This window comes from Chrysemys picta, chromosome 1, assembly GCF_011386835.1.
Source record: "Chrysemys picta bellii isolate R12L10 chromosome 1, ASM1138683v2, whole genome shotgun sequence".
NCBI classification, from domain to species: Eukaryota; Metazoa; Chordata; order Testudines; family Emydidae; genus Chrysemys; species Chrysemys picta.
Genome location: NC_088791.1, coordinates 97,652,289 through 97,675,449, shown reverse-complemented (window position 1 = coordinate 97,675,449; position 23,161 = coordinate 97,652,289). Strand labels below are relative to the sequence as shown.

At 42.4% G+C, this 23,161-nt stretch overlaps 1 protein-coding gene across 4 annotated transcripts in view; it reads right to left on the bottom strand.

The window, feature by feature from the left end:
* The window catches only part of LARGE1 (LARGE xylosyl- and glucuronyltransferase 1), a 362,997-nt gene that overhangs the window by 243,951 nt on the left and 95,885 nt on the right, over positions 1-23,161 (bottom strand). For all 4 annotated transcript variants that reach the window (XR_010597851.1, XM_065581487.1, XM_005300815.5 and 1 more), the window contains exon 2: positions 10,603-10,789. Coding sequence is in view for 2 of the 4 variants with exons in the window: in XM_065581482.1 (XP_065437554.1) it covers positions 10,603-10,789 (187 nt within the window). In the remaining 2 variants the exon portion in view is untranslated. The remainder of the gene's footprint in view (positions 1-10,602; positions 10,790-23,161) is intronic.

Sequence of the window (23,161 nt, the reverse complement as noted above, 5' to 3'; positions counted from 1 at the left end):
ACTGTGGTGGAATCTCCATCCCTTTTTAAATCTTTAAACCAAGCGGTCTTTCTAAAAGATATCATCTTGCCCAACAAGAAGTTATGGGCCTGATGCAGGAATTAGTGGGTGAGGTTCTGTGGCAGGAGGGCAGACTAAATTATTGGAATGAACCCATCTGACCTTAAAAATCCATGAATCCTCACAAACCAGGAAGGCTCTGGTAACTGTTCCATGTGTTTACATTGGAAGAATCCCAAACCCTCCCTGCCAGTTCAGTTCTGAAACACAAATTAGACCAAAAAAAACAACTATTACAGCTATTCTGAGGAGAGGCTTACTGACATGTAGGGGAGGAAAGATGAATAGGTGAAGAAAAAAAAAGAGGGAAAGAAGAAAATCGTGTGTGTGTGTGTGTGTGGCGGGAGACAATCAGCCACAGATTTTTTGCTGCAGTTTATTCAGCCCACAATATTGTCATTACCTTGTAAACAGAAAGCACCCCCATGTTATCATTCCAGCACTTATTATAGTTTCTTTTCAGGAACCTGCAGTCAGTATTATAAAGCATAGGAGAGCATATACTATCTCATTACTTCAGCAATAACATTTCCAATAACAATCTACTATATATTGGATCTCCTTGAACACTATATAATATACACCAGTATTAAATTGCGCCGTGACTACCTCTACCATTACACTTGGTATTTTTCCACTTGAGGACACTAGTGTTCTAAATCTGATTCTGCAAGCTACTACATGTGGCAAGCCAGCTATGCCTGTGTAGAGCCCCACTGATTTCATTATGTTTCTGCACAAGCTCATGGGTCCATCTGCAAAGAGCAGTTTGGAAGACTGGGGCTTAATTTGTTGTTCTTCTTTAGAAGAGTTATAAAATTGCTATTAAAAGTGTACTGAGATACGGCACGTTGTCATTAGTTCCTACTTTAACATAATCATGAACAGAATATTAGACAGAGAAGATTGTTTTAAGAAAGTCAGTAGATTTATCTTCTGAGGTTTTTTTCTTTGAAATGTTCATTTATATTACACTTTTCAAAAGACAAACACATTAGTTTATTGATTATAGATTTGGTTTAGCATAGTGTAACTAAGACAATTGTGTAATCTGTACTTCACAGTTGTAAATCTAATAAAGGCAATTATAGCACTCTATGCACTCAACATACTGTACTTAATGAATGAACAGGACAGAGTTATCGAGGAACAAAGTTAGATGTTTATGTGGTTACACGCTATGCACGAAGTTATTTTGCATAGAGTGTTGGGAAAGGAAACTGATGTTACACAACCCATAGGTTATAAGAATCATTATTATAGCCCCAAACATCCAAGGGAACTCCATCCCAATCATCTGATAAATTTAAAGAGAGAATCTCAGGCTAAAAACACACAAGCTTTCTGATCATCATCACTTTCTCTTATTGTGGGGGTACCTAGAGAGGAGATGGAGTCATGCCAGTCCATAATTTTTTTTACAGTTGGCTATTCATTCCACTTATTTCTCAAAGCACAGGTGGATACAGCAAAAACTTTACTTAGGCCCCAGTGTCAAAGGGGGATATGGAGGATGTGAAGCCATAGGAGGGAGGCAGATGAGCAAAATTTCAAGTGAAGAAACCATTTACCCAGCTGAGTAATGCCTGATTTCCATCCCATACAAGTTTGTATTGCAGAGGTCCCCAAAGCAGGGCCGGCTCCAGGCACCAGCTTGTCAAGCAGGTGCTTGGGGCGGCCGCTTCGGAGAGGGGCGGCACGTCCAGGTATTCAGCGGCAATTCGGCGGACGGGCCCTCACTCCGCCTGGGAGCGAAGGACCTCCCGCCGAATTGCTGCCACAGATCGCGATCGCGGCTTTTGTTTGTTTGTTTTTTTGTTTTGGCTGCTTGGGACGGCCAAAACCCTGGAGCCGGCCCTGCCCCAAAGTGTGGGGTGCCCCCCGAGGGGTGTGTGGAGGACCACTGAGGGGCGCACAGCGGGGCCCAGTCCAGCCCTCACGGGGATGGGGAGGGAGTGCCACCCAGCCCCTCCCTGCCCCCAGCTCTGCTTCGGTCCAGCACCCAGCCGCGTCCTCAGCATCCGTTCGTGCGCATGCCTGGCCCAGTCTCCAGCCCCATTCCTAGCCCAGAGCCGAGGCTCGGAGTGGAGCCACACCTGGCCACGGATCCAGCTGCCGGCCCCCACCGCAGCCAGGCTGCAGCTCCGCTCCTGCCCCGCCCCCAGCCATGGCCTCTAGCCTAGGCCTTGGCCCCAAACCCACCCCCAGCTGTGGCCCCAGCCTCAGCCCCCTTACCCCTGTCCGTGTCCCCCCCTCACCGAGCCACGGCCACGCTCCTGGCCCCAGCTCAGGGAGGGCGGGGGAGTTCAGGCAGGGGTAAGGGGAGTATGACCATCAAAAGTTTGGGGACCGCTCCTGTATTGACTGATACCCAAATATGTGACTGCCTATAAGCGTTTCATGTCAGAAAAGGGGTGTTTAGGCATAGTGCCAGTACCCCAAGTTAGTATACCTTGTTTCCTACTGGTACCATATGCTTAAGTTTAAATAGATTTTTACCAAAAAAATCCCGGATTTTACAAAAAGTATTATTCAGTTTTTTTCTTATTTTCACCCTACTTTTGTATCATTCAAATATATAAAAAATAACTTGTTTTATTAGGAAAATACAATACATTGCATGAGATATATGTATTACGATAGTACATTATTCTGTGTGTAATGCAAAGCTGCCTGTGAAGTAAGGCTATGTATTCGTCTAGAAGTTTTGGGGGTACTGACTTGCAAGCAGAGAGACAGTCACTGTTCACAAAAGGCACTTACGAGCAAAAGCAGACCTAAACAAAACCTTCCTCAGTGTTGCCATGCATCCAAACTACACCTCTACCCCAATATAACGCGACCCGATATAACACGAATTCGGATATAACGCCGTAAAGCAGCGGGGAGCCCCGGGCCCTTTAAAGCACCACCTGAACCCCGCTGCTTTACCACATTATAGCCGAATTCGCGTAGAGCCGCCCGAGCCCTTTAAATCGGGGCTCCGGCACCCGGGCTCTGGCGGGGATTTAAAGGGCCAGAGGCTCCAGCCGCTGCGGGGAGCCCCGAGCCTTTTAAAGCACCGCCCGAGCCCTGCTGCCAGAGCTCCGGCGGTGATTTAAAGGGCCCGGGGTTCCCCACAGTGGCTGGAGCACCGGCCCCTTTAAATCAGGCTCCAGCAGCCGGGCTCAGGCAGAGATCTAAAGGGCCAGAGGCTCCGGCCACTGCGGGCAGCTCTGGGCCCTTTAAAGTGCCGCCCAAGCCCCGCTGCCAGAGCTCTGGCGGTGATTTAAAGGGCCCGGGGCTCCCCACAGCGGCTGGAGCACCGGGCCCTTTAAATCACCACCGGGGAAGCCGGTCCGGTCCATCACGGCATACCGGTTCTTGTCAGTACACCGTACCAGTCCGTACCCGATATAACACGGTCTCACATATAAGGCGGTTTTTTTAATCCCGAGGACCGCATTATATTGGGGTAGAGGTATACAAGCAATTCCTAAAGTTTCCTGAAAAGATATATTGCACCAAGGACAGGTAACACTGTTCGACCTGTGCATCAGCCTGGCATCCTTACTATGGTGATGAGGCTGTTGTCTTTCTTCTAAGGCAGTGGTTTTCAACCTGTGGTCCATAGACTCCTGGGGGTCCACAGATTATGTCTAAGATTTCCAAAGGTGTCCGCACCTCCATTTGAAATGAAAAAAAGGTTGAAAGCCACTGTTCTAAAGTCTCAGAGAAAAAATGCACATATACTTAGATGGTATCTTGCTTGCAGCAGAGTCAAAGAGCCGCTAGGACACCATATCTCAGTTCACTTGCTAAAAATCATAGGTTTCCTAATAAATACAGAGAAATCCATCTGAAACTTCTTTTCCCAGGGCCTTATTCAAATCCCATTGAACTCAATGTTAAGATTCACATTCACCTTAAGCAGGCACTGAAACAGGTTTCTCAACTGAAACTTTTTGGGATTCACAGCAGATGACATGGTTGAGCAAAATAATTCATAATGAAAAATGCATTCTACAAATTTTGCCTCTTTCTGTTAATAAACTGTCTATGAAGAAATTATTTCCTCCAATTTGTTCACTATTTGAAAACAATTGCTGAATATTTTAACTATTAATTCTTCGTATATCTTGTTTATGAGCATAAAAATTCAAGCTGTGTGAATCAAGCATGTGGATCATGAGATACAATTTCTGGCACATAATTGGATGAGTTTAACCCCCAGAATCAGTTTTCTGATTCAAATATTCAGTTATGATTTCAAAGCTCACTTCCCAGGAATATTAAAACTTAAAGCTCATTGTGTCTGTCTATATTCTTGCCAATTAACATATTCATTAGCCTATTTATTGAAAGTAAACATAAAAAAGAGTGAAAACAGCATCAAAGTGAATCTGTTTAAATATTACAATGAGACATATCATTATTTATTTATTTACCTGTGTTCAGTATTCACCCAACTCTGGCTGTAACTCTGATCCTACTGATTGCCTGGTCCAAAAGTGAATCTATATGGAAATGATGTCAGCCACGAGGCATTTAACAAAGTCACATGGAACTGGAGGCGACAGAGTATTTCAGAAGGATGACGGTTCAGTCATTAAAGTACTAGTCTAGGACTTAGAAACACAAGGTTCAATTCCCCGCTCTGCGACAGTGTTCCTGACCTTGGGCAGGTAAATTAGTCTCTGTAGGCCTCAGTTTCTGTAAAATGAAGTTAATGCCTCTTCCCCTCCTCACAGTGGTATTGAGGGTAAATGTGTTGAAGACTGTGAAGCACTGAGATATTACAGTAATGGGGCCAAATTGGTATCTAAGATAGACATATAGTCTAGAAAGTACTTTTCCAACAACAGTCCCATACATCTGTTTCACATGGTCCCCAGGGTAGAGGGAATGGGAGAGACAGAGCCCACATGCTGTATTTGGGGGTATTGTGTTAGGATCAGGAGAGAGGACATCAAATGACAAAAGGAAGGAGGTAGTCTACGGAGGAGTGAAGTCTGTCCTTATGCAGCTTTCAAAGTCCCTTGGAATCTCTCAGAAGCTTCTGTAGGAACTACTACACTCAGCCATTTTTAAATGTGTTGTAAAAACTAAGGAAATTCCCAGGCAACACACCCGCCTCCTTAAACTGGAGTTAAAAACAAAACCAAAAAAAAAAAAAAACCTTTGGAAAATGCAGCACAAAAGTAGGGTTTTTCATCACATGATCACACAAAACTGAGCAATATGACATACAGTGTTGTTTTGCATATACTATAAAATACATTTCCAGACATATGAATTTAAGCTGGAATCAAGGTTGTGAAGGACCACACAGAGACCACTTTCTAAAAAGGGGGAAGAGAGAACCTGTTCCACCAAAAGGGCAATCCTTGGGAGTCTAATTACTCACGCTTTATGACAGTATCCACACAGATAGAAGGCCAAAGAATGGTCATGATAACCCACAGCTAAAAGGAGATCCAAGGTAAAAGTAATGCTTTTGTCTTGTGTCATCCTGATATCAAAGGTAAAAATGTTTCAAAAACATCTGTTACTAGGTAGATAAAAGCCTGCATTATTGAATCCTGAACAGCCAAGGGTTTGAAGCCACAAGAGGACAACATTCCACTAGACCAGTGGCTACTTCCGTGCTTACATACCTTATGAAGAGATATGCAAAGATGCCACCTGGTTGAGAAACATATCTTCTCCAGACACTACAAGTCTGACCTCCAGTTTTCAGCAGATGCTGCGTATGGCAGTGGGATGCTGCGATCTCTGATGGTGCTGGAGGTGTCTTCCACAAATTTTTATTTAAAATTTTAAATATTACTTGGTAATTTTCTTTTTCTATTTAAACACATGGCAGTCCACCCCCCACCTCCACCCCCGCACAAACTATTACTTTGCTTTTCTGGGATAATTTAAGGATTGCAAGCCATTAGTTCAGCTTTTTCATTCCAAATAACTGATACCTGATGTTATCTTGCCCTTGTATACATGTTAAAAACAACAACCGGAATCAGAGACATTCAAAGACCACACGGTATTCAGAATCCTCTTTAGTATGGTGGGTCATAACCTTAATAATTATTTATATGTGCTAATCAAGGTTTTTAGTAGTGTTTGCTTTCAAAGCTTGGGTAGTGTTCCTCTCTCGTGTTATTCCAAGGGGGCTGAGTGACAGATGGAGAGAGCGAGAGAGAGCGAGAGAGAGAATCATCTATTGTAGGAATGTAATATACTTTAAAAAGCAGGAGTTAGGAAATTATCAGGTTAAATATAGTTATATTGGTCACACTTTATATCAAGGTTCTATTAAAAAATAATTTATAAAAAAAAATTATAAATGAGCTCCCAGTGAAATGTTGTGTCAAACAGGTCCAATGTGATCGGCAGATGCATAAAGAGGGGAGTTGTGTAGGAGTAGAGAGGTAATTTTACCTCTGTATACAGCACTCGTGAGACCACTACTGGAATACTATGTACAGTTCTAGAGCCCACATTTTTTAAAGGATGTTGAAAAATTGGGGAGGGTGCAGAAAAGGGCCATAAAAATGATTCAAGAGATGGAGAAAAATTCTTACAGTGAAAAATTTAAAGAGCTCAATCTGTTAAGCTTATCAAAAAGACTGAGAGGTGACTTAATTACAGTGTATAAGTACCTTCATGGGGAAAAAGTACCAGATACAAAAGGACTTTTTAAGCTGGCAGAGAAAGGCATAACAAGCATCAGTGTCTGGAAACTGAAGCCAGACTAATTCAAATTAGAAATTAGACATGAATTTTTAACAATGAAGGGGATTAACAACTGGAATCACTATCTGGGGAAATGGTGGATTCTCCATCTCTTGGATGTCTTCAGATCAAAACTGAACATCTTTTTGGAAAATACGCTATAGCCAAACAAGTTATGCTTTAGTCAGACAAGTTATTGGGCTTAACACAAGGGTAAATGGGTAAAATTTAATAGCTTATGATATACAGGTTAGACTAGGTGATCTAATGGTCCCTTCCAGCCTTAAACTCTGAATCTCTGAAAATGATGATTAGATGCTTAAATAATTGGCTAATCAATTGTTATAAATTGTTGAGTTAAAAATCTCAGTAACTTCATTATAACCTTGGTTTATAACTATTTGTAATACCTTCTAGGGATGTGCTTATAACCATCTACAACACATATTACTCATGTCTCTAACTTGCTTATAACATCATTTATAAACCCTTTGTAAAAAGGAAACTTAATATAAAGTGTGACCATAATTATTTTTCTAAAACTAAAAAGATGAGGCCCAAATTTGCTCAATTATTGCAATTAAACAAAATCATGGCCCTTCAGCATGTAAGACAATCTGTTTTCAAGCAACCATCTACTGCCCCTTACGTTTCCAGTTTACTGTAAATCCTATAAATGTTTCATCCTAGGATGACCTCACACAGTTATTGTACATTAGTGTAGAATCACTAAATACAATCACACAAACACACGTGTATACATGATCAGCTTTTTGAATTGTCAGAGAGAGAGCTAGAATCTGAATAGATTTTTAGTGGCTGAAACACCTTTTCTCATGCTAAACAGATTTTCTTTAAGCTTTCAAAAGTGAAATCACCTGTTGACCAAGCATAAAATGTTCCATCCCAATTTTTCAAGCTACAAAATAACAGAAAATAAGATTAGGAATCACAGTTCCTTCTGACTCCACCTAAATGAAGTGTCACTAATGAAATCCTTTAATGCCAGAAACCTAGTTCATCATATTTAGAACTTATCAAAGCTTCAAGTGGTGTTTTTTTCCAATTCACTAATATACAGCTGCAAGCCAGTGCACATACTATATTGAGCATCTCCATTTGCAGTGGGAAGGAGATAGAAAGACATTCCCACCACAGGTACAGCAAGCAAGAGCTGGCCAGAGACAGTGCATCTAAACTGGTTTTATATAGTATAGGGGGTCGGCAACCTTTGGCACACGGCTCACCAGGGAAAGCACGCTGGCGGGCTGGTTTGTTTACCTGCCGCATCCGCAGGTTCGGCCAATCGCAGCTCCCACTGGCCGCGGTTCACCGCTCCAGGCCAATGGGGGCTGCGGGAAGCGGCAGCCAGCACATCCCTCGGCCCGCGCAGCTTCCCACAGCCCCCATTGGCCTGGGACTGTGAACCGCGGCCAGTGGGAGCTGCAATTGGCCTACCGCTGATATAGTAAGATCCTTGAGATACAGACTGATTTTCTGTGCTCAATATTTGTTTCACCTGCCATACATGGATAAATGGAATGAAAAGCTGTCCACTTGCACTGTAGATAGCTCTGCATACTTTACTGAAATGTTATTTTGTAACCTCATACAGAAATAATCAGCAAATCCTAGCAAACATTTTTGCAACAGCTACTATTGCATCACTAAACAAAGGAAGGGAAGGGAGGGAGGAACATATCTGAAAACTAGCCTACATCTGATCTCAGCCATGTTCACAATGACACTAACATGCCTACCTCGCTGGTATAAGGTGAGGGGGAGGGATAGCTCAGTAGTTTGAGCATTGACCTACTAAACCCAGGGTTGTGAGCTCAATCCTTGAGGGGGTCACTTTAGGGATCTGGGGCAAAAATCAGTACTTGGTCCTGCTAGTGAAGGCAGGGGGCTGGACTCGACTCAATGACCTTTCGAGGTCCCTTCCAGTTCTATGAGATAGGTATATCTCCATACATCCGGATTTTCCCAGACATGTCCAGCTTTTTGGTCCTCAAATCCCCGTCCAGGAGGAATTTCCAAAAAGCAGGACATGTCCGCGAAAATAGGGAGGCATGGTAAGGGGACCGCCTCCTCCCCGGGCTCCAACTTTCTGGGGCCAGGCGGCAGCTGTTCGTTCTCCCCACCTGGGCAGCCAGACTCGGGAGCAGCCGCTGCTGCAGCTCCCACTGCTGCGGGGGGAGGAAACGGCCAAGCACGTGGCGCTCGGCGGCTGCGGCGCTGGTGCCCAGGCCCGAACCCTCCAAGCCCGGGCCTGCTGTGGGAACTCAGCAGCGCGCACGCTGCGCCCAGCCCCTGGCCAGTCGTGTCTGGGTTCGTTGCCCAGCTGGTGCAATCCCGCGGGCGGCCCCGGAGCAGAGGCATCGGCAGCCCCATTCGTTCCCCTGAGGGACCTGAGTGGGACAGGGGGGCTGGGGCCTGCTGCACCCACTCTGGGGCCGACCGCAGGATTGCATCAGCTGGGTCCCCGCAACAGACCCGGGCTCAGGGGGTTCACGCCCCGAGCGCCAGAGCCGCAGCCGCCGAGTGACACATGCTTGGCCGTTTCCTCCCCCCGCAGCAGTGGTAGCTGGAGCAGCGGCTGCTTCCGAGTCCGGCTGCCCAGGTGGGGAGAACGAACAGCCGCCGCCTGGCCCCGCGGGCCGCCCCCCTACTCTCCCTCCAGGTACCGCCCGAGTCCTGCCTGTGCTCGGGGCCAGGCCGGACTCACTCACCCCGGCCCTGCGCTCCCCCTGCGTCTCCCGGGCCTCCCTCCAGCGCTTGCGGGGAGGGGGGTTCTTTTTTGCTCTACCGCCCTTTTTTTTTGCTCTGGTCACCCTGGGGGCGGAGTTGGGGTGAGGACTTTGGGGAAGGGGCGGAGCTGGGCGGGGAAGGGGCAGAGTTGGGGCGGGGCCCCGTGGAGTGTCCTCTCTTTGCAGGATTGAAATATGGTAACCCTAAAGGTGAGAGTAACAGAAGCTCCCAAACTGGAGCTCCACTAGTATACCTGAGAAGTGACTTCTGGTGGGACTTTGTCTGTGAGTGCCCCATGCCTCTGCAATTTGTTCTCCTCCTCCTCCTCTACCCTACCTCAAATCTGATGACAGTCAGGGCTCATTGCAAGGTCATTTCCTCCCTCCCCCGCATTTGAAGATAAAGAAGGGATGTGGTAGAGGGATTGTAATTGTAGGGGTGGAAAACTCTTCAAAGGGGAGGGAGAATTGTGGCAAGTTATCTTAAATTACTGCTCTTGTGTTTTAATGTTGTGTCTCAAGAGTGCCTAGATGGGTGCCCTTTTTAAGTACTTCTATACCCTTTCCTGCACTCTGTGTCTGTCTTGTCTATTTAGATTATAAGATCTTTGGACTAGAGACCATCAACATCTCTGTGTTTGTCCTGGTTGGTCCTTAGGCACTGCTATAATAAACATGATTATTAATAACCATAACATCTACATAAACAAACTTTTATCTTTTTAGAGCTGATCTTAAATTAAGATTTTATCATCATAATTATCTACCACCAAGACATGGGATACAGACAATGAAATTCCAGGAAGCACAGAGAAGAAAAAGAATAAGGTGAAATAATTTCTAACAGTGTTTTTTAAGTGCAAAGTGGAAGAGAAAAAGCAAACAACTGATGCCAGGATCTACATCCTCCTCATCTGTCAGATGGTGGCAAGGACTCCTGTTGTTAAGAATTGCACACAGGAAGCCATTTGCAGTGCATGACAACAGCTTTCTTTAACCTAAAATGATTGAAATCCCACAACTTGTCAGCTCCCATCCTCCTCATTCGTCAGTTCCCACCAGGTTTTTTTACTCTTACCTTCAAAACTCCCAGAAAACAGGTAAATCCAGGTAAAGGCTGGAACAAAAAGGAGAGTCAGAGAGGCAGCCAGGAATTTCCGTCTCCCTCTGCAGATTCCCAGCATTCTCTCAGAAGTAGAGATTCCCAACCCAGTGCTGTTCCTATGTCGGAAGCGCGTAGTCCACAGCCTCCCACATATTACTCTCTGAAAAGGAAAGGAGGAAAGGTTACCAGTTTTTACCACTATATGAAGCCAAACTCTTCCAATGTCCTGCAGAGCTACAGAATGAGGCTGAAAATGGGGTTGCTCACACTGCAAAACAGTTCCCATTTCAACATTCTGCACAACAAATATAATAATGCATGTCTGAGAAGTGCCCTAAAAGAGCATAAATCAATAAAATATATCACATCAGCTAAACACACACTGAGCTCATCTTATAAAGAGCAACATTTGTATGCCACCCGTTGAACAGAAAAAGACTACATTTTCCTTGATGTCTCTGGGCAGAAAAGAGAGAGACACCTGTATCTCTACCTCTACTCCTGAAGAGCAGGAAAAACACTGGTCCACTGCTGGCCTAGATGCTGGTAGTGAAGGACTCAGAAAAATAATCAGGAAAGGGAGGGTGGGAATTATGGTAGCCACTAAAATGACAGGGTTTGCCAATCACAAAGTGATACTGATGTACATGTAAATGGGAGGAAAAGGGAAGGTTTACAATGGCTAAAGACAGAAAACAGAAGGAAACGCTAAGAGCTGGTGGCAGGAGCTTCAAACTATATGCAATAAGAGAGATAAAGAAGCAGTTTCTTTCTTTCTTTCTTTCTTTCTTTCTTTCTTTCTTTCAGGAATGCCATTTCCACCTGATTCCAGGATTTCAATTATCTTAACATAGTCTAATGTAATTTAACAGGTATTTCCTTCTCTTTTATATTATGGAAAATATATAACTTTGATCTTTTAAGGGAGTTACCACTATTTGAAAAGAAAAAAGAAAATCTGGACTTCTTTAAAATAAAAATAAGTAGCCCTTTTGCACTTCATAGATTAGGTGGCAACACTATCTCAAACCCTTTATTCATTACAGGCATTTTCAGTAAATGATTATTTATATCCAGAGCACACATGGAGCATTAAAGACATTTTCACACCTCTCTCTTTTCCCTAGAAAGGAAGGAATATTGAAAAATACCAGGATTTGGGTAGGGCAATAGGGGAGAAAACGGATATCAGATCCATGCAAATCTATTTGTTTCGAGATTCTGCAGGTTTCACATGCAGGCACAGAAACCTCCCCAGAAAAGGTTTGTGATTTCAAATAAAAATTGGTGCAACACGGTGCCAGTGATTGTAAACTCAAGGTACTGTGAAGTCTTTAATAATAGTGCCTTTTGGTGCATGCTGAAATGGAAGATTCCTACCCAGATTTACATTTTCTAAAATCACCATTGCATGCAAATGAAAACACATTTGATCTTTAAGATCATACATGTATTAAATACACAGTGAAAGTAAATTCAACTTAAAGCAAAAGTAAGAGATAAATTAAAGATAGGAAAGATGGGCTCAGAAAAAGAATTTTCCGATAATTTTATACTTTAGGTCCCCACCACTTGGGGTCTCAAGCAGGGGACAGCAAAGACCACAAAAATTTACCAAACTCTTCCAAAATGTTCCCGAATAGCATCAGCTTTGCAAACTAACTAAAAGAGCAATTCTGCAGCCCACAAAGAAACAACAAAACATACAAGTAACAATTACTGCACAGGTGCCAACCCCCATCTCTGCGCTAGCACCCCTCCACCCCCCAGCAGCCAGGCTGGGCCCTTCGCTCTGGCCCGACCCAAGCCCATGCACCTCAGGCATTACTAGGAAATGGAGGTGGAGTTCAGGCTCCAGGGTGGGACCTGCAAAGGTTGTGCAGTAATAAAGGCCTGGCAGTGACCACTACTGTCACCTTCTCAGAACCAGCACCCCCTTAGCCTGCTCCTCAGCAACCCCCCTTTTCCCACAGGCAGCCTGAAGAGGCAGCACTGCCCCTACCGCCTGGCAGCGGTAGCCGCTCAAGCTCCTATGCGTTGTGGCTGCCATTCTCTATCGGCAGGGGGAGGAGACCTGTCAGCTCAGCATAGCACTGCCCCTGAGGCTGCAGCAGCACTAGCAGCCGAGGAACAACATTTTACAGAATGTCAGAAGCAGGGACTTCAATGACAGATGGAGGTTGGAAACCTGGAAACCGGTGCCCTCGAAGGACCACGGAGGGTGCAGTTACCCTGAAACGGTGACACTGGTTATATTTCATCTATTTTTTTTTAAACACATTCAGTTTTTCCTGAGTTACTGTCTCTTTTATTAAATACCCATGAAAACGTAATTTGTGAATTGGCCAATACATAAGCCCCATTCTGTACCACACTCTAACTGCTCTGCACCACTTCACTGGTGCAAAATAGCCTCAGGATGGGGCAGCACAAAAGGCATGTTTGCACCCCCACGTCAGCTGCACTGGGCATATCTTGGCTGCAGATCAGGACCTGGCCCAGACAATTTTCTGCCTTTATATGTGACTGCCATCTTTCAAACAAAACAGTCAAATAATTCTGCACACTCATGTAGAACTTTTATCTAACTACGGAAGCTGTTTGGGAAGTTCCCAGGCAGACAAGCCAGGTTGTGATGGATCATCCCAATCTAATGGTGCTAAAAAAAAAAAAAAGGGTGCCACAAATTATTTAAAAAGTTTCCATCATATCCCACCTTCCAAAGATTCTGAGTGGCTTCCTCAAGTCTTCAATGGTAGCTTTTCAAAGTATAAAATCACCATGCTTGCTGATGTGTTTATGTTCCCAACTAGTAAATGCATCATGTGAAAAACCCACACCAGCAGTTTTGCAAATGAACCATGGAGAGCAGTGAAGATACTTTGCTTATGGCAGAGCTTCAAATTCAGTAGTTTATTTATTAAAGTATTCACTTAAGAAGATTTCACCTCATTTACAATCTTCAAATACACAGGAACAAGGCACAGTTATTCTTTGATTATGTTATCATCATGTCAATTCAAAGAGTATAAATTTGTTACTCTTGAAAGAGCGGCGGACAGCACTGGCTAGAACAATGGCTGAACATAGCAAATGTTAGTACTGTGTTTGCTTTCCCCACGCAGCTAGGCCATTAGATCTTAGTCCTGACCTTCAGCATCCACTGCTATTCCAGCCATGGATCTCTCCTAACCACTATGCCAGCTACAGTGTAGTTTTATAATATGAACTAAACATCCGGTTGGTGAGGATGTGGTCCCTTTAACTAAGTCCATATCTCCAGTGATCAAGCTAAAAATCTCCCATAGATTATAATGCCAGAAGTGACCACTGTGACCATTAGTCTGATCTCCTTTATAATACAGGCCATAGAACGTCCCTGAATTAATTCCTCTTTGAACCATATCATATCTTTTATAAAAACATCCAATCTAGATTTTTAAATGTCCAGTGATTTTTAAACATCCACTCCAACCCTCGGTAAAGGCCATTGTCATTTAAACAGATTTAGGACCTTTCATTATTGCTCTCAGCATTTGAACTGACTGCAGTAACAATTTATCTCATTATCTCTAAAAAAGAATATAGTGGATTGTGATGGAAGGAAAATAAGGAAGAGAAAGCACTGGCCAGGCTGTGCATAGGGTGCAGAGCCAGACAATCCAATGAAACATAACCCAAATAATTCCTCTTAACCTGCTGCTGAATTTACACAGCTGCAGAAAAAGCCATTGGGCCACATTCTACACATTCAACCCCACTGATTTCAGTGGGTTTACCAGAGTATAACTGAGGGCTGAATGTGTCCAAATATGTCTATCACAGGGGTAGGCAACCTATGGCATGGGTGCCGAAGGCAGCACACGAGCTGATTTTCAGTGGCACTCACACTGCCCGGGTCCTGGCCACTGGACGGGGGGCTCTGTATTTTAATTTAATTTTAAATGAAGTTTTCTAAACATTTTAAAAACCTTATTTACTTTATATACAACAATAGTTTAGTTATATATTATAGACTTATAGAAAGAGACCTTCTAAAAACGTTAAAATGTATTACTGGCACACGAAACCTTAAATTAGAGTGAATAAATGAAGACTCGGCACACCACCTCTGAAATCAGAGGGGTAGCCGTGTTAGTCTGAATCTGTAAAAAGCAACAGAGGGTCCTGTGGCACCTTTGAGACTAACAGAAGTATTGGGAGCATAAGCTTTCGTGGATAAGAACCTCACTTCTTCAGATTGCATCCACTCAGATTGCATCTGAAGAAGTGAGGTTCTTACCCACGAAAGCTTATGCTCCCTATACTTCTGTTAGTCTCAAAGGTGCCACAGGACCCTCTGTTGCTTTTCACCTCTGAAAAGTTGCCGACCCCTGGTCTATCATAATGGGAGGGAGCTGCTAGCAGGGTGTTCTGTGAGAGGGCCTCAGGATTAGAACTCCCTCCTATGTGCAGTCTTTCAGAGCACATATTTATTAGCCTTCTGGGCATATATTTTCTCTCTTCACTAAGTAAGAGGGGATGGGGTATCTTTATGGATGAGCTATATTTTGCTTGTTTTGTGGTTTTAAAGTATGGGATAGGTGCCCAGAGCACAGGAATGGAACTGACAGTGACATTTTAGAAATATGAAAACATAAATACCGCAAATGATGCTTGCTTATTGCATTAAGGAAATGTATGTGCTGCAGTCAGTTTTCAAATGTTGATAAATCTGATTTCAAAACATAGATCCAATCTTATAACTCAGTGTTTCAAGAGTGAACTCAACAGAAATATGCCCACTTAAACCAGCTGAGATTTGGCCCAACATTTTTCAAACTTAGCAAAGATTGAACTCCTCATTGAAGACTACATGCAAATGAAGATGGAAAATGGACCCTCTATATTCTCAGAACATTTTTCTAAAGTTAGAACTAATTTCAAAAGAGAAAATATTTATAGTTTTTCAAGATTATGTAACTCAAAAACCCAGCTGAATAGGTTTTGTTCCAGACTTTTTTTTTTTTTTTTTTTAAAGAAAGTCACCTTTGGGCTAAGGCAAAGCAAAAGTAATTTCATAAATAAGAATTCTTGTTTCTGAACAGCATGAACCGAGAAGAAGGATTTTAATGGAATGGCTTTCTCCTCCTTGATTACTGCCAACATCACCACAATACTGCACCACCCTGAAAATACCTGGGTGACAAATCACAATGGAAACAGAAGCCATTTGCTCCTGAAATAGACAACTTCATCTCCACCTCTCTCTCCCCTCACACAAACTTAATCATGGTCCTCCCTGCCATCAGTCAACTGTGTACTGAGTAACTTGGTCCCCAGGCTCACCCTTCCCCTATGTACACACACACAGTTTCATACAGTTTAAGGCCACAACAAGATCATGAGATCAACTAGTCCAACCTCCTGTATATCACAGGCCATTAAATTTCACCCAGATACCCCTATATGGGTCCAATAACTGGAGTTAGACTAAAGCATTTCAGTATCCAGGAGACCAAACTATTGAGTACCAATGGCACAGAACAAGTGAGATCAAGGTGCAACCAATATCTGAGGCCCCTGCAATGGCAGGAAATTGATCAGGTGAGATATGCCCGAATAATCTTAGCAGTGACCCATCCCCTCCATGCTACAAAGGAAGGTTAAAAAATAAAAAGACACAAGGTCCCTGCCAATTTGACCTGTGGGGAAATTCCTTCTTGATTCCAAATCTCGCATCAGTTTGATCCTGAGCATGTCAACAAGACATACCAGCAAAGCATCTATGAAAGAGGATTCTCTGTACCACCTCAAAGCACTGGTCCACCCCGCCTGGTGTCCTTTCTCCAGCTCTGGTCAATCCCTGATGCCTCAGAGGAAGCTGAACAAAACAACCCGACAACATCTGGACAATTGTGCATTAGGGGGAAAAAATCCTTCCTAACCTCTGCAGGCAACAGACTGAAGAGGTGAAGTATGAGCTCAGAATATAGTTAGCATCATAATGCAGAACAGCAAGTGTTATGAGCATTTTGAGGGCAATATAAGCAATCCTGTACTCCCTGTGAGCCATGAAGGAAGACAATGAACAGGGGGATTCAAACTCACAGACTCTAAGAACAGAAGGGCCTGTTACAACCCTCCAGCCTGAATCCCTGCACACACAGGCTACAGAACTTCTCCCAGAAGATGGATTGACGGGTTTTTAATTAGAAAGACCTTGAGTCTCGTTTTAAAGACTCCAAGCAATGTTGAGTCTCTCCACCTCCTCTGTCAATGTTTAATTATTATCATTGCTAGAAAACTGCGTCTTATTTAAGGTTGACTTTGTATAACTTCAGTTTCCACCCATTGGATCGTGTTATGCCTTTGTCAGCAGAATTGAAAAGCCTGCCACTAGCAGATTTCTTTGTCTCTAGGTATTTACACATGGAAAGTGATCAAGTCAACTCTCAACCTTCCCTTCAGTAAGAATAGGGTGAATTACTTAAGCTACACATCATAAAGCTTGTTTTCTAGCTGCTGGATCATTCTTGGGTCCCTCCTTTGAAACCTTTCCAGTATTTCCACAACCTTCTTTAAGTGTGCACACTAGAACCGAACACCGTATTTTAGTCTTACCAACATACAGAGGCAAGATCACTTCCCTACTTCTACTTGATATTCCCTTTTTTATATGTGCAAAGATCGTATTCGCCCATTTTGCCACAGCACTGCACTGAGAGCTCATTCTGACATGATTATCTGGGATGGCCCCCTAGTCCTTCTCTGAGTCACTGATTTCCAAAGACAATCTCCCATCCTGTAGCTGTAATATGAATTTTTTTGTTCTCAGATATATTACTTTGCATTTGGCTGGATTAAAATGCATGTTCTTGGATTGTGCCCATTAACCCAGGCGATTCAGATCACTCTGTCACAATAACCTGTCCTCCTCATTATTTACTACCCTAGCAATCTGTGTGTCATCTACAAACTTTACTAATAAAGATGCACATGCTTCTATTACTGTGTCACTATGTCAGAGAGCTTGCTTCATTTTCAGCCAAGGATTATCAGCTCAGCAAAGTGCTAGGCAGCTCTCAACTAGTACGAGCAGCTCATAATAAAGTGTAGCATATAACATACCACTAATCACTTTAGCATTCAGTTTCTATTAGCAATTTTAATTATGGCATGACAGCTCGACTATGTAGGGCATTCAGCAAGAGTGCAGTTGAGCAGTGTTAAGAATTATGACAACAAAATCAACACAATTAACTAGATTTAACAGTTCTACTATAAAAGCTTTCCCTATTGCCTTATACATTTCCCCGCATTTGTCACTGTTAATGTTATCCCAATAATCTTCCATTTATTTTCAGATTCAATTAAATGAAAATATTCCATTAAAATGATCTATATGCCAACCCTGTGTTTTGGTTTTACCATATAGCTTGAATGAATGCAGTGCAATTCTCTCCCTACTTTTCCACACTTGCAATAACAGGTTCAAGGAACAATTTCTACTTTAAAGCTTTTCCCTTGGCTCTCAAGATTGATGTATCGTTGGAGCATCCATCCTTTAAGTGAGACTTTCACACTATACCAGACTTAAAATAAAAATAACCTACAGAAAAATCCGTTCAGTTAGCCATTATTTTTCCTTTTTCATTTTCAAATTTTTTTTAATAATTTATGTTAAAACAGGAGTTCTCTCCCTGGCACCCACCTTTGTATCTTGCAGTAAAGCTGTAGTCCCCTAGCTATAAAAGTTTGCTGCCATGTGACAAGGTGTTTGCCATGTCAAAAGCGAGACTGTTGCATTTAAAAGATTCTGATGGTATAAATCCAACAGAAAATGGAATAAAAGATGAACTCTGAAAGGGCAGGTCCTTATTCAAATAAATGCCCTCTTTGCCCATATGAGCAACCTTTAGATTTCTTAGAGGAGAAATGGCATTTTGAGAAAGGACAGTGCCATCTTTTCCCCACTCCCTTCTCTGATTCCTCTACATGGAGGAAGCATGCTCCAAAACCAAAGTCTACCAAACAGTTCAGACTCCCTTGACACTGAGAATCTCTCTCTTAGAACCACGGCATCCTGAGGTCAGGATTTTGAAGAAAGGCCTGGAGTCTATTCAGACACAGAATCTGCTCCAGAGGTCTATGAACCCACTCCATAGGAATGGACTATAGCAGAATCTCCAAATCTCTGTAGGATCAGGTGGTAAAATTAAGACATATGGAGCATTGCTCAGGTAAGTATCCTTCACCAAAGCATCTAAATCATCCATGATTAGAGGCTGAGACTAAAAACTTCATCTTACAAAACAGTCAGTTGTTGGATCTGCGGTCCATAAGGGAAGTAACTGGAACCAAAGTTCCTCCCGCCCAGCCAAAAAATAAATAATAATAAAAAAAAACATTTCCCTCCTGGGACAAGAATTGTCTATTTTAAAACTTTCTATACTGAGTTTCAACTAGTTACAAGAAAATAGCCCTAACTATGGGATAAAAACAGCCAACATGTTGACAAGCTGAAGGTCCAAATGGAATTCTAGTTTACCTGTCTGCTGGCGGGCTGGAACTGACAGCATGTGGGAGCCATACTACCTTATAACACCTCACAGGGAATGTTCCAGTGCTCAAGCAGAAGTCCATTTGGACCCCAATGGTCAGAGCTTTTCAGAAAGTTCCAGGACAGGGTGCAGTGAGTGGCCCATCTCATGTAGGGTTGCCAATTTAGGTTGGATGTATTGCTGGAGGGTTCATCACATGACAATCTTTAATGAAAGATTAAATTTTTAATTCCTGGAGACTCCAGGGCAATCCTGGAGGACTGGCAACCCTAATCTCAAGAGTGGGGATCTGTCCTGACAATACACCAAGAAGAAACCCCTCTTCTGCCATGTACCACTCCTCCTGCTAGAAGTACAGTATATGAGTAACCACTGACCTAGCTACTGGAAAAAAGAAGAGGCTGATTGATGTTCAAAGTAGAAAACAGAGTTTTTGTAGTGCTGCCCCTTGACTGCATGTTGGTTTCAATAAAAACACGGCTCTCAGCCCTCTCTTAAGAGCCTTCTCCTATTACTTATCCATGGAATCAGTGTAATCCAATGCCTATTTCCCCTTTGAGAGATACATGGACCAACACAGAAGGAAGACTAAAGTGAATGTGAAGGGAGGAGATTAATTAAGACAGCAAGAGGGTAGGTGAACATGTTCAAAGTTTCTACTGACTTGTCAACATAAATGGAAGGGGGTCGAGGGAGAGTCAATTCATAGACAAATTAGAAGTGCAGCAAAAGCCCAACACAGTCATGACAGAAAGATAAAACTGGGCTGTTACTCATATTTTTATATCCAAAGAAAGTTATCCAGTTCTAAAGTAGCTACTGACTTGTTTTCTCCACGAACAAGTCAAATCCCCTTCTCCAAATGCTTTTTAACTGCACCCATTTACCCATACGCATATAAAGCAGTAGCTATTTCATCTGCTCACCAGCCTGTCTGAATACTCCCCACAGTCCAAGGGAGGTGGAACAGGGTTGACCCAGTTGGAGGATGATAGCAAAACACTACCCCATGCACACAGTATATCTCCATATTAAAAACACCCTCATATATGAAATTCCAACTTCACTGAGTTATAAACTTAATGAAGATCACAGAAAACTAACAGTAATAGCTGTGGGGTGTAACTTTCCCTACAGACGCAACCCTCTCCAGAAACATAATTTACATTTAAATCAATCAGAACACTATTCTGCAGCAAAAGTTTCACACTTAAAAAAATAACTTTGAACAACAACAAAAAATAAAAAATACCCCACCACATTTCTTGATCAAGGTAGGAAAACACCATCCTTAGAGTTCTATTGCTTCATAGCTTTCATTACCAGTGCATTTTCCTTCATCAGGAACCAATGACTGAGGAGTTGTGTGTTTGTGCATTCACTGCCCCTCCTTCTTTCATGCTGTGCACGCCCCCCCCCCCTCACAGAAACCAAGGTTCCATCTTTAATCAGAAACTTCAGATTCAACACACAACATTAAAACACATACAGAGTATCTTTAGTTAAACCCTCAGCTGGAGTAAATCAGCATAGCTCCACTGAAGTCAATGAATCTATGTAGATTCACACCACTTAAGGATCTGGCACCTTATGATTAATGGGTGTGATGTCATATCCATGATTTAGAAGACATAACCTCTGTTAATTCTTACATATTGCTTAGGTATTACTAAAGCCAGGTAAACAAATTTGTCTTTATTTTTGTTCAAAATCAAGTTAGCCATCTCAAGGAGAATTCCAAAGATAGGAAATTCCCTTCACTCCTATCTCTATAATCATAGTACTGGCAAGAGATTTAGAAGAACATTTCACTAAAGCTGGGCATGACCAAAAGTATATAGAGAACAGACACTTCGTTAAGTCTACACTTTTACATAATGGAAAAGAATTTTTGGCAAATTAAGACAATTTATAAGGGTTTCAGAAGTGTCTTGGTGTATTATTACAGAACATCAGATGTTACCATGAGCTGCAAGCAACATTTTCAGTTAGCACTTGGAGGGCTGTAATGAGGATTAACGTTGTTTTGGAGCAAACTTCCAAGAAGTTTATATTGGAAATAAAGTATTAGCACCAAAGCTCTTCAAAGAAGTGGATAGATAATTCATGCTGAATATGGAGCCTCGCTGTCTGAGATTTCCTGCTACAATTCTTCTGTCCACTGCGTACTAAGATACGTTATCAATTTGTTCTTAACCATTATGCCTTTCAGGCATGCTGCAGAGTCTATCCGTTTTCCAGGTTTTACTTGGTTGAGTGAGGAGTGAATAGACTGAAGGGAAAGATTTTTTTTTCTTTAAGATCTAGGAAAAGCTCTTGCAGAGTGGTTTGAGGATCAGGATTTGTTTATTTTTTTAATAGGAGAGATCAACTTGGATGTACAATGTTGTTTTGTATGCTTCATTATGCAAGAGATTATTGAAGGCCAAGCAAAAGCTAAAATGAAAAAGTGGTCTCAAGGAGGACATATTGACAAGAGAAGATCAAAGAATCTGAAATTTTCATTTGTCTAGTTAGCATTTAAACACGGTTCTTTCAAATAAATCTAGTTTGGATAGCTCTTCTTACCCTTCCTTTAGAACACACCTCTGTCATGAAGGGAATATGGTCTAAAGTCAGAATATGGGACTGGGAGTCAGGATTTCTGGGTTCTCTTTCCACTGTAACCAATAGTTAATCAGTCTTAATTAATCTCATTGAATGTCCCCTTATTTTTTGTGTTATGAAAAAGGGAGAAGAGAAGCTCCCAATCTGCCTTTTCAGAACCATTCATAATTACATATACTTATAATATATCCCATCTTGTCTCCTTTCTAAGGTGAACAGTCCCAATCTTTTCAATCTCTCTACATATGAGAGAATTTTACCATATTCCTTATCATCATCACCCTTCTCTTAAACCCCTATAATTCTGTAAGTACAGAGGTTATAAATACAAGATTACAAATTTACTTCAATGTTCAGTAAGTCTCTTGAAAAGAAAATGTATATATATATTAAATTGCATGATTAGAATGTGCATAATTAAAATTTCAGTTTAGTGTCCTATTATATCCCAATCGCATGTGTGTGTGTTTTGGGGGTTTGGGTGGGGGGGGAGAGAGGGAGCAGGCAGTTGGACATTTTTTCAAGGGAAGTTAAGGGACAGCAGATAACACAGACAGGTACTTATCACCACTCTTAATACTTTTCAGGTAATTTGGCTCTCCTTTACAGCACTTTTGATGAAGGACGTTTTCCTATATTGCTAGCACCTAAATCCTACAATAATAGGCATTTGGAGAAGTGTGGAGAGTACTCTCTCTCTCTGTGGCTCTGATTCAGGAAAGCTGAATTCAGGAAAGCTCTTAAAGACTTACTTAACTTTAAGCATATGCTTAAATCCCATTGCCCTCAATGGGGGTTAAGCAGATGGTTAAGTGCTTTCCTGAATGAGGGTGTGAGCACAGCATTGGCAAACCCAAGTGTTTAGAAATCAGTCAAGCCCCCCCAAAATCATGAGAATTTTAAAAATGATAAATGTTGGGTTTGTTTCATTTGCCTTCAAGTTTCTGAGCTTTAATGGAGTCCCATTATCAAGCTTTTCTCTGTAACCTTGAGGGCTAAAAATCTACTCTCTTTTATTTTAAATGCATGCTAAGAGTCTCATGTATCATCTGACGCAAGGAGCTCGGGCTTGAAGAAAAACACCAACTATTGCAAGGCTTGCAATAAAATTGTGAGAATCAGCAACAGTGAGGGGGAGAGAAGGTATGCACGTGTGTGTGCGTGTCCATGCCACCAACATGCAGTCCTTGACCATGTATTGGGGTTGTTACTACTCAACTCCTGACTGTATCTCCAGAATTCACTCAGTTTCTCATCAAGATACTGTCAATTAGGCCTGTTCAAGTTTTGCTTGTTACTTATTCAAACATGCTTTGGGAGTAACAAACCATTTATGAACCTTGAGACAAATCCCATTTTGCCCAATAACTGGAACATCCTAT